Raw genomic sequence first — 12,499 nt, 5'->3', positions numbered from 1 at the left:
ACCTACCTACCAGGTCCAAAAGCAAATACCCCTATCTGGGCACGAAGGAAGGAAGATGGACTGTATAAGTTTGGGCGATGGTTGCCTACATCCTGACATTTGGGGTTAATGTTTTTCGGTGTTTCATGAACAAGAGTATCCCAGCGTTCTCAGGAAACCAAAAACAAAAAAGACCGCCACTGCTGCTAATAGTCCTCGATGCCACCACTGGTTCTAAATGATAGAGAAGCAGAAAGTTCATTTAGCGTTCGTTTGGAGCAATGCTTTTATTTTTGAATTGACACATTCAGGAAAACGACAGCAGCCGTTGGTCTCGCAAAAACATATGGAAGATGTTTACGATCTTGCCTTGTTTCTTGGAGTTGAAGTCTGAAGCTAAACGACAGCTGTGACAGGCGCAGTGTCGACGGGCCTTGAATAAACTTCGGCCATCTAGGAGCCTTTGCCGTGAACTCACACGTAACACGATGTTCTCAAATTGAACTCCGTTGAAATTCAGTGCCGCTGCTTGAAAGAAACCATCCACTTCATGCTCAGCAGCATAACACCAATGCTGCAGGGTGCGAGGCATGTATATTTTGTTTCGAGGGGCGCCTCCAGCAGTCCAGAGCTCAGCACAACCAGTACTGGCATAGCGGCAAGTAAGATTACCAGTGGCTACATGCGACCACAAGGAGCGCGAGTATAACAATAAACTATAGTCCTTGCAGTTATCCACAAATTTAGTTCTTAAAATCTCGGAAATGGTGGTGCGCGTCAGCAGCAGCAAATAATATTCAAAACAACACAAACGATCACTTTGGCTGCGTAACTTCACAGCATGTTTTCATTAAACGTTCTCCAGTCTCAAACAAGGCAGCTGCACTCCCATTCCTAATACGGCGGGTTGACGGGAAGTTTGTGGGACTCAAGTACTCGAGATCGCAATCGCCTCTTCACGAATATCATTCCACAGGTGCATGAAACAGGCCTTTTCTTCGTTGTTTTTTATGTTATTCTCAAAACGAGCCAGCTGGCTTGGCGTGAAGTAATCCTTCCAGCTTCCTACCCTTGCTTCTTTGACTAAGCTGTATTTTTCGTGGTCTCCTTCGTGGCCTCGCTTGCTTGACAAATGGTTTCTGACAAAGAAGTCATCCCATCCGGCCGTAGGGTTCCCTCCGAGGTCCCACACGATGACTTTTCTCATGTTCTCCGGTTTCGACCATTCCAGGATATTTTCTAAAACCTGCTCGTCTTGGTGCAAAGCTTGACCGTAACAATCGCCCAGAAAGTAAGCCAGTTTTAAAACGGTAGCCCGTTTGTCCTTCATGAGCTCTTCATAGGTAACAAAAAACACATTCGGTTCATCCTTCAGCGCGTATCCCGAAGCCACGTGGTCGAAGTAGTCCCCGTAGCCTAGGTCACCTTCCATGAATGGGTCCAGGAACTCTTCGAATGTGCCATCCTGAAACCGGTAGATACTGATATCTGTCACCATGCGGAACAACGATGTGCACACGTCCCAGGGGTTCCGAGCCACGTACACGTACTTGGCCTCGTCGTTCATCATCTCACGGCGTAAAGGCTGGTGCGTGAAAAACAACCTCATGGGAAGAGAAGAAGTCCAGTCAGCGCAGTCCATGTATTCTAATAGGCGAGTGTTACTGGTGAACTCACTGTATGTCCTGACGGGTTCCCCGCGCTTCAGTATCAGCTGAATGATGTAGTGGACGTAATGCGTCCCGCTCTTGACGAAGGAGCTCTGCACTAGATCACCCTTCGCTGCACGAAAGGAGAGGCTTTCCCGGAAGATTACAGGATTTAGCCATGGACATCTGGGCACACCGTTGATGATTTGACGATAGGGCCTGCGACTTGGCATGGCTGGGAATTATCGGGTAGTGTTTATTCTGGAAAGGAAGCATTCGGTTTATGGTGTTATCAGGTATTATAGACAATTTCAGATAAAATCATGCAGTGAAAACCTGCTCGAAGTTGAGGCGCGACTTCGGATTCTTATACGTCATGGACTGAAATCTAGAAGGCACAGATCAGCAAGCATGGTCTTTTCAAAAATATTTTGGCAGCATAAAATGTTGTCGGCCAAGACGAGATGGGCTCCCATGCTTAAACGTCGTGCTGTTTTGACAATTTCTATCGCAAACAACTAGTAAAGCAAGCACCAGCAGATGCTGGAAATGTGGTGCTGCTTGTTCGTGACAGCCCAGAGTGCGCTCAGCAAGTTTCGACCACTTCAAAATATTCATTCCTCTAAACTTTCGCAAGCTTGGTGCATGAAAAGACATTACTAACATTGGAGGTTATTATTAACACACATTTAAGCTATCACCGTGAATATTTAACTGGCTGCAATCAAAACGACAGTCTAAAAACAACATTTATTTCACGCAACTGTCTTCCGCAGATAAAATAAACACTATTGCGCAAGCTTCTTGAATGGACATAACTACAAGGACAACTCATGAATAAATTTTTTTTTATATCTTCTCTATGTATTGTGCACTATATGAATGTTCATATGTGACAGAAAATGTATCACAATCATCCTGTTCCAATACCTAAGTCTTGAAGTAGACCATATCTTTATGCCCACTGCTGTTTGCATCAGCTTTGTTAACGAATGTCTTATAATATTTTGCGGAGACATGATTGAAGCTCTTTAGAACGCATTTCTAATTATCTCGAAGTGCGTCCAGTTAGTTTTGCCGAGTTCAGACCTTGATTATATTGCCCAAGAGTTTGGGAACTTGGAGGACTTTGCTAATTTTAAGGATTTGATCTGTGATCTGATAAAAATGCGAATCTATAATCACAGGCGGGTTATTCTGCGCTGTATACCACAAACCTTGCTACTTAAAGATATGAAGTTCACTAATATTGATTTGATTTGTTGATTGATTTATTGGGGTTTAACAGCGCAAAGCGACTCAGGCTATCAGGGACGCCGTAGTGAAGGGCTCCGGAAATTTCGACCACCTGGCGTTCATCAACGTGCACTGACATAGCACAGCACACGGGCCTCTAGAATTTCGCCTCCATAGAAATTCAGGCGCCGCGACCGAGATCGAACCAACATCTTTCGGGCCAGCAGCCGAGCGCCGTAGCGGCTCAGCCACCGCGGCGGGTATTCCACTGATATATCTTTGATGGATAAGCGAAAAGACTTAAACCCAAGACATGCCAGAATCTTGTCTGGCTAGGGAAATTTTTTGTGATTGGATGAAAACGTACGCTCGCCAAAATTTCAGAGTACAATTTTTGTTCCTGCCTTTTTGTGTAGCTTTTGCGAGTATATATTTTTGCCATACTGCTTCAAACTCAACTACTGAAGCTTCATGAAACCACTAATGCCAAAGCTTTCGCATCAAGGTGAAAAATACTACTTTTTGCCTTGTCGAGGTAGTGTTTAGAAAAAACAACAATAAGTATTACAAGCATGTGGAGTGCTGCACTCTTTTTTGGCTGGAGGCCGTGACCGTGTGAGCAAATGTGTGACATTTCTGTCGACAGCTCGTGCTTACAACGATAAGGCATTAAAGGCTTCCGCCTTAAAATTCAGGGGGGGGGGCGCTTTGTTGACCTAAAGCGCGGAGAGGCGAAAGACTTAACGCGGTGTTGCTGCTAGTGTCACTGACGTGAGGTTACGATGTTAAGCTTCGCCTCCGAGTGTGGAACGCGATAGCGTCTTGCAACGCTGCCAGAGAGTCCGCAAAACGCCATCGCCCGTTCGGCTCTACGTCTTGCTTGCCGGTTAATTAGTTTTTGAGGAAAGGAAATGTATCTGTCTCGCATATGTCGGTGGACACCTCAACCTCGCCTTAAGGGAAGGGAGGAAGATGGGAGTGAACGAAGACACCGTATTCACTAGATGCGCCTTTGTTCATTCCAAACCAACCAGCTGACATGGCGGAGGGGTTACCGTGCTCGTCTCGCACTGTTGAGACCCTGGTTCGATTCCCGAACTCGACCAAATTTCTTCTCGGTCTTAATTATTTATCTGGTCTGACTACAAAGCTTAATTAGGCTAATTGGTACGTAACCTTCGTAAGCGGCGGGCGTTGGTGGCGCTGATGAACACTCTCAAGGTTAGGTTACTTGTGAACGTAAATATCCCCGAAAGCAGAAGATTTGACAGCCGTCTCCGTAGCTCAGAGGTAGAGCACAGAACGCGTAATTCGGAGGTCGTGGCTTCGGATCACACCGGTGGCATGGAGTTGTTTTTATGCGAAGCATATTACTAGAGCTACACTACAGCCCGTCGAGCGCGGCGGTGGAGCTACCATTGACCTCTAGCGTGACCACGAGACACCACGTGACAACATGACGTCACAGCAGAGGAGAGATGGGCTGCCGGCTCGCGCGGTCGGCCGCGGAGGTGCAGGCTCCACATCAGAAACGCTGCAGCTGACCACGTGACGCTACAGCAGCGGTATAAAGCTGAGCTTGCCTCGCTGGTGGTGGCTTGGCTAGAGCCAGTAGCAGGCCCGTGTACTTTCCTTTTCATCCTTCTCTCAGTCACAACAACAACAACTCTCCGGGCACTTACGAGGCGGCCAGGTGTTGGGATGCCGCCTAGAAGCAGGGCTGATTTGAACGAGAAGCGAAAGCTTCAGCGTGCCACAGAGACCGATGAAGAGCGGGATGAACGTCAAGCAAGGAAAGCCATGTATTACCAAGCCTAGCCATCAATATGCTTCGCATCTGACTAGGCTTAACCTTAGCTAAGCCTCAGCCATTTTTTGTTCTATTTTCCTAATCAATTAGCTTTAAACGATAACATATTCAGTAATATTCTAAATTGATCAACACCACGGAATAAATAAATTAATTAAAGTCGCCTGTGTCCCTTGGTTTCTGTGGCTGTTGGCTTGTCTCACATTTATAACAAGCCCCTCATTCCCCTTCCCTTGTTTGCTTAATTGCTTAGCGAGGACCGCAGTTCTGGCAGCCTTGACGCCATAGGAAGCACAACAGGGTTCTCACACAGCTTCCACCCTCGTCGTTCGATGACGTTCCACGTGACACTAGCGGTAACTCAGGACGTACTACGTCCGCCGCTTACGACCGTGGGTGGCGGTGATGAACACTCTTAAGGTTAGGTTACTTGTAAACATAAATACCCCCAAAAGCAGAAGATTTGACAGCCGTAGCTCAGAGGTAGAGCATCGGACGCGTAATTCGTAGGTCGAGGCTTCGGATCCAACCGGCGGCATGTGGTGGTTTTTTCTTCTGCTTCCCTAATGAATTAGGTTTAAACGATAACATATTCAGTAATATTCTATATTGAACAACACCACAAAATAAATAAATAAACTAGAGTCGCTTCGGTCCTCGTTTTTTGCGCTGCTAAGTATGAATCCACACCAACTAGCCCAACTTTCTGTACTTATTAACTACATTTCTTGTTCAATGGGCTCTTTTTCTTGTGTATCTTTTAACCATCACAACCCAGCAGTTTTGACAGCTCTCATAGCAGTGTGCGTGTGTAGAGCAAGGACGGCATCTTGGCATATTAAGCAACAACTCTGCCCTTCTGACATCCAAGCTGTGTGCGGCTGGCTGCAGCCATCCCCTGGGCACTCAAGACGTTTCTGCCGTATTCTACAGTCGGAGTGGTGGAGACAGGTACGCTTCTATAAGCTCTGCCTTCGCGTTCACTGCGGGCGTGGTGTCAATGAGCGGCAGCAGCTCCGGTTGTACGAGGATTGGTCCAGGACAACAGACAGCCTAACGGAGTTCCTGTGGAACACTATTCGTCCTACGCTACCAACAAGGAAAAAAGCCTCAGCGACCACGGGGAAGATTACCGTCCGCGAAAACAGGGTGATTGACGATCGTCACCGACGGACTCTGGAATTGGGACCGAAATTCTGCTTTGAACCTGCCTTGAGGCCCCTCGAGCTGCTAGCGCTCTCGCGCGAGGTCTCCCGGGTTGTTCCCGACGCTGATAGATCAAGGTGCGTTAGCGAGTGCTCCGCAATCGTAATGGACCAGAAAAGAAAAGGAAAAACGAGAACTTCTGGAAGAATGAAAGAGCTGGTGGACTACTTGGCGACTGAGGGCTTGAGGCCTCTCCTTTCTGACAAGGAGGGATTCTTTGTCCTAGCGCCAGAAGGCGTTTGCAGCAAGAAGGCAGGAGAGGCAATTGCAAAGAACTTCAAAGAAGTGGCTCTGAGGCCTGCTTCCGTCAAAAACAGGCCAAGGTCGTCCTGGATGAGATGAATCTGGATCGAATGGGCGCCACGGTCAGCAATAGCAAAGGTTCCATTCTGGACTTGTTTTTCACAGCCAAGACCCATAAGCCGGACGTTCCCTTCAGGGCGATTGCTTCGGAGCGGGACACCTGGCAGCATGCAGTTTCTGGATTTCTACAGCGTCATCTGGGTTCTCTCAGGTTGTCCGACCCATTTTTGGTGAGGAACTCTACGGATGTTGTGAAGTTCTTGTCACAGGTGGAGGAGAAGAGGCATTTCGCCTTCAGCACAGACGTTGAAGATTGATTTTACTCTTTACCTCATGCTCAGCTTATGAAGTATGTGAAGGATTGCATCATCGAGGATAATGACGAGGTTGTGTTCATAGCGGAAGGTGGTATTTCGGTAGAAAGTTTTCTAGAGCTCTTATAGTTTTACCTCGACTCGGCCTTCGTCGGGTGGGGCGGGAAAGTGTACGTCCAGAGGTCTGGCGTCTGCATTGGATCCCGTGTCGCACCTGTTTTGAGCGACATATTCCTAAGCAGAATGGACGTTAAATTAGCTGAAGACCTTGCTGATCTTGCTGAAAGAGTCTTCCAGTATGTTGATGACTTTTTGATCCTTCTAAAAGATAGTTCCCCCAGGGTTATCCCGGACGTCGTCAAGGTATTCAAGGAAAGGGGCGACGGTCTGAAGTTCACATTTGAATTACCGCAGTCAGGCTTCATACAGTTCCTAGACCTGAGGATTGGTTGCCATGGGAGTGGGGTGTGCTGGGAGTATCGCCCAAGGACGGAAAACCCCCTCCTCAATCACAGATCTGGTCATTCGAAGTTGTTAAAGGCCGGCATTGCTAGTTCTTGCCTAAAAGCCTCCTTCTCGAAATCTTGCTGCCACAAGGTTGAAACAAGCTTCCTGGCACAAATACGCCGGCTTAAGGAAGCACGTTTTCCTGATCACACTCTGGCTAGAGTCACGGAAAGGATCTTGGCCAGGACCAGTAGGCCCGAGGTCATAGTAAAAGAGGATGCGAGGAAAAACGATTGGTAGGAATTCCCTATGTCCACGGTATTTCACATCGCCTAAACAAAGTGGGGGCGAGGTATGGGGTGAGCGTTGTTTACACCGCGAAGAATAAGCTTGCTGGTGTGTGCAGTGCTGTGCAAAATAAGCTTGAGCATGGTGGTGTCCGCGGGAGGGGCAGTTGTACGATAGCCCACAGAAAAAGGATCGCAGATTGTGACACAGGTGTTGTATATCGCATTCCGCTTTCCTGTGGTAAGAATTACATCGGCCAGACCGGTCGGTGTATCAATGAGCGTTTAGCGGAACACCGGAGATCATTGAAAGGTGCTGTGTCTTCCAACCTCTCCTTGCATTGCAGGGGTTGCAAAGACTGCTTTCCCCACCTAGATAGGACAAAAATCTTGTTCATGCACAGCGATAAGGTTTGCCGGGAGCTGATGGAAGCTTACCTGATTAAAAAAGGAGACGCGTGTGCCGCATCACCGTCGGTCAGCCTGCACTAAAGGAGATTCCTTTTCTGCGCAGGTTCTTGAGTATGGGCAGACAGTACGGGGGGTTGGCTTGATGTGATTGCACTTGTTATCCTGTTGTTATGTTCGTTTCATGCAGGAATGATATGTCATAGCTTTCCTTGCACGCGCGGTAGTGGTTGTTGTGTTTCAATTTTGTATTTTTTAACGCCTTTAAAAAGCTTCCCTTTCGTGAATAAAAATGCAGTTGATAGTCTGCGCTTGTGTTGTGTCTCCTCGTTCGCTTTGGTCCTCGGTTTTTGCGCTGCTAAGTATGAATGTGCTCCCGTGTCCCTTGAGTTCTGTGGCTGTTGGCTTCTGTGGTATATATATATATATATATATATATATATATATATATATATATATATATATATATATATATATATATATATATATATATATATATATATATATATATATAAAGGTAATTCGGTTGACACACGGTAGAACAACTTTATTGGCCTTCGTCAGAGTAAACTGCGCGCGCGCGTGCGTGTGTGTGTGTGTGTGCGCGTGTGCGTGTGCGTGTGCGTGAAAAGTTTCCCTAATTATGTCATAGCGATGATTTATTTCGTGTTTATAGGGGAGAGCAGTATCCCACGTGGGTGGATTAGTGTAAAGAATCCTAGATTATTCCTGGATATGAAGTCCAAGAAGCCGGCAGGATGATACTCGAGGATAGGGTGGCCTGCCATTGTAAGTGACGAGACGTATTGTGTTGGCGTTTTTATCGTGTTTTTGTAATGAGTAGGAACTTGGATACGTCAGGTGCGAGAGACAGGCCTAATGTGTCAAGATAACTAGTGACTGCAACGATACCTTGCTGTAAGGTGTCATCCGCCTTTCCGGCAGATCCAGAGGTGCACCAAAGATAGAAATCGTGTGTATAGGCTGTGTGTTTGAGGTTTGGGATAAGTACCGGAATAAGAGATAGGGGAGCCATCTTATGGTTAAAAATAGTCAGTGATCGATTGCGCCTTGTGGAATACGACGCATGAGGGGAAAATGATCACAGACAGAAATGGGGAGACAGAATCTGGCCGTGATGTCACAGAGAAATGCAATGAGGCAGCCACAAACCTTTGGCCCGCATCCAAAGTTATGTTTATATACTGCAGCATGCCTGCACATAACATAAAACTAGGGTTAAATTTTTAATTATCCTGTGAAAATATTGGGCGAGTTCTTTTAGGTTGTACAATCAGAATTTCTTCAAGGTAAACGATATACCAGTGGATAAAAGGTCTTTAAATGATAGCAGGAAACTTCAGTGCTCCAAGAATGGTCCTGAACATGCAGCGCTGGCAGACGAGGGACGAAAGAGAGACGACACACACAGGGCGTCTCTCCTTTGTCCCTCGTCTGCCAGCGATGCATGTTCAGCACGTCAAACTAGCTTGCCCAGCAACACACCCTGTCCAATAATAGTAATATCAGAACGGAAAGTAAAAGCGTGAAACCGTGAGGATTACCTGGACGCACTGTACAATAATTATAAATGCAATATAAATAGCTGCAGGCACGTGACTGCAAGAGTAAGACAAGTCCTCAGGTCGAAAAATTGGAAAGCAGCCCGAGGCTTCCCTCTCTCTTGTTCACTGTGTGTTTTCAAGAAATGCATCTGCCTGGCCTCTTTCTCACAAGATGTTTTCAGCCCTTTAGGAGGAGTGGTACTAAAAAAAGCAATATGCCTAAAAAAGGGTCCCTTTGCGATCGTCTGCAGCTACTACTCCAGAAATATTACAGACGCTTTAAACGGTTATGAATACCCACACCATGTAGAATACCAGTACTAATATAGCATACGTACATATCAAAATGTGTTTTTTTAATTTCAATCCAAATTTCTTATTGTTCTGTAGTTTATTCAAGTTCACCCAATGATATATCTTAATTAGTGACAGACGTCTCGGTGAATATTTACTGGTTACCATACAGATTAAAAGCTCCCAATTCAGCAAAAAAACTTTCCATCGTCAGGTTCACAACATGTAAGAATAATATTTCAAATCGTCGCAAAAGTAACCAAACGCACTCAGCTGAAGCTATCAATTTTATGTAAATGTTTCATATCTGCCCTCATAATATATCTTTGATCTATGGTAACGAAACTAAAAAAAAGAAATGCGCGGATGCGCAAGAGTACACATTTTCACTGTGTGCTTTTGTGCTTCCTAATATATCTGTTCACGGCAAAAATATTTGCATCGCCCTTCTTTCTAACCATCAGTCATAGACATATAAAATGAGTAGAGAAATTGACACCTCGGCTAGCGGCCATGGGTTGATATATTCTGAAATTACTTAGTTACAATGCACGAAAAGCTTTTCAACGCCGAAGAATAAGGTCGGTTCCGAAGGACTTGTTTTCTTAAATGGTCGCGCAGCTTTCAAATTCGAAAGAATGGTAAAAATTGTTTCTTTAAAATTGTTACAGCAGCTTGTATGCGTTATTTTTTGGGGTGTCCTGAAGTTTAATTTGAGAAATCGGCCGGTAATGACTCTAAAAAATTGTTTCTTGAACCGCGGCGTTAGTGTAATTCGAGGAAACTATAGAATAATGGCTGTTCTTCTAGTTACAGCTTTCTGCCTAGATGCTCACCTTGCGAAGCAGATTTAATCTCAACTGATGTACTTAATTATACTGCGTCTGTGTTGTTTCACTGCCAGGACCATAGTGCAGCTGAGGAAATCCTACGCTTTTCAGATATGCGATTTCCAACCTTCTTGTATCAAACTTTCTCACTCAAGATATGTGAACCGACACTGCAGCACAAAAATTGAAAACCAAAAATTGTGGTTCACGAAAAAGGAATTTTAAGATCGTCTTGACCTTTACCACCTCAGTCGCAACACATTAAATGCTGAACCAGCCTTCATCCATAATTTCTTAAGTCTGCAGCTTTTTCATCACATTACGTGGGACGATATGCAATAGAAAGCAGTATTCTGGAGACGAAAAAGTGGAATTTTTATGTCAAAAGTATTTATATATCTGGAAAAAGTTCATGTATATACACCGCGAAATATTGACATTTTTTCTCTAAGTCTTTTCCCCCTTAAGCCATTTGTAGAAATCGGGCTTGGGCCGCTGCCAGGAGGCTGAGAGTATTGAACGATAATATATCTCGAATGCTATTGTGTTGCTACGGGATAGCCTGTAGCCCCAATGTGCTTGCAAGCAACACTGTTTGAGACTATTCAGCACTGGAAAGACAGCTTTTTCAATTCCGTGTTACTAAATTGACGACGCATTCCGAAAGGAAAAAAATTTCATGAATAATGAATCATTAGTTTTGCTACAATTTTTGATACATTGATTTCTCACAAGTACCGCATCTACATTCCGCCCCATTTGACATGGCAAGATCATGAAGAATAAAGAGCGGCCTTACATTGGCTACAGTTGAGTTTGGCGAATCGCCTTCGTGAAAAGCGAGATTAAAAGCTCGAATTTGACATTAGACCACAGAACTGTGCCTTAGGTTGTTTCCTCATTTGTGTTCGCAAAGGTAAGCTAAAAAGATGATGTGAATAACAAAGTGACGTCCTGACAGCTACTCACGTAAAGATGAAGGGAGCGTGGGTGTGCTTCTTCAAACATGAGCTTTATACAGTGTGCTGCAGTAACCAAAACATAAGCTAACCCGGCAATCGCATGCGCTCGTTCTTTCTCGATATATTTTTCAGTGCAAAAACAAAACCCAAAAATTATTTTACCCTACTAATCTGACTGCCCATGCGCATAGTATCGCTAAATAAACATTTGCATATCTTTCATTTCAGAAATTTTTAAAATTTCTTCACCCATATAGAGCTTGTTTCATAAAACCCTTTTGAACTAACTAGACTGACGCACATTTCGGATATCACACAGCTCAGATAAAGAAGTCTTGATCTGATGCCTTCAAACAGCAGTGGATATTTTATATGAAAATAATTTTGGCATTATTTCATATGTTTCTTTTCCGATTTGACCAGATGGTTAAGGCGCCAAAGATACTGCATGAATAGCATGCACGATCAAACTTCAATTCCTTCCGACCCACAAAAATATGAGCTTTGTACGGTTCGACGAGACAAAAATATAGCACTCTTGAAAACGCAGATTAATATTTACGATACTAACTGACACTTCTAAAATTAACTTGTGCGTAGCATGCATGACCACTAGGTTTCTAAGTTTCAAAGTTTCACTCTTTCCTTTCACAGCGGCCGCCAGAAAAGAACAGCACGTAGTTCTTTACGACAAGTTGCAGAAAAATAGTTGCAAAGCAAACCACAATGAAGAGTAAAGCAAAACATACCAATCTGGGCCGGCTGTAAAGTAAGCACTTTTCTGGTGAACGATTCCACTGTCGCGGACGCGTGTGTAGTGCGACTAATGCCCAGCAGCCAGATATATTTGTCAGGTGATAGGACACCAACAACCCACACCTTCTGGCATATTCCAGACTGACGCACGTGCTATCTGCTCTTTATCTCAAGGGTGCATCGCTCCCTTTCAATGGAGGACTGCCGAGAGTGGCGGCGGTATGCATAGTAGACGCCGGCGAGTGCATTTGCTACCTAGAGATCTAGTGTGCCTCTAAGTTGACTTTTCTTTGAGCGCGCAAGTGAGCAAGCTAAACACTTTGAATAATAGCTGAAAAATTCAGCGGGGCACTTTGTTGACCTAAAGCGCGGAGAGACGAAAGACTTCACGCGGTGTTGCTGCTAGTGTCAGTGACGTGTGGTTAAGATGTTAAGCTTCGCCTCTAAGAGTGG

General features: G+C 45.0%; 1 protein-coding gene across 1 annotated transcript; it reads right to left on the bottom strand.

Moving 5' to 3' along the window:
• Window positions 1–247: 247 nt before the first annotated feature.
• Window positions 248–12,224, bottom strand: LOC149361596 (3-alpha-hydroxysteroid sulfotransferase-like). The gene is made up of 2 exons (XM_089569543.1): window positions 12,040–12,224; window positions 248–1,889 (listed from the first exon to the last, which is right to left on the bottom strand). Exon 2 carries the CDS (start codon window positions 1,859–1,861, stop codon window positions 908–910), a length of 954 nt encoding a protein of 317 aa, XP_089425669.1. The 5' UTR covers window positions 1,862–1,889; window positions 12,040–12,224; the 3' UTR covers window positions 248–907.
• Between the last annotated feature and the right edge of the window lie 275 nt (window positions 12,225–12,499).

This window comes from Amblyomma mixtum, chromosome 2 (genome assembly GCF_055824585.1).
Source record: "Amblyomma mixtum isolate Tamu chromosome 2, ASM5582458v1, whole genome shotgun sequence".
Lineage (NCBI taxonomy): Eukaryota > Metazoa > Arthropoda > Arachnida > Ixodida > Ixodidae > Amblyomma > Amblyomma mixtum.
This window is presented reverse-complemented; position numbering and strand designations above follow the sequence as displayed.

Excerpts from the sequence above, each read along its gene's own strand:
- LOC149361596 (XM_089569543.1), bottom strand. The coding sequence starts at position 1,861 with ATGCCAAGTCGCAGGCCCTATCGTCAAATCATCAACGGTGTGCCCAGA.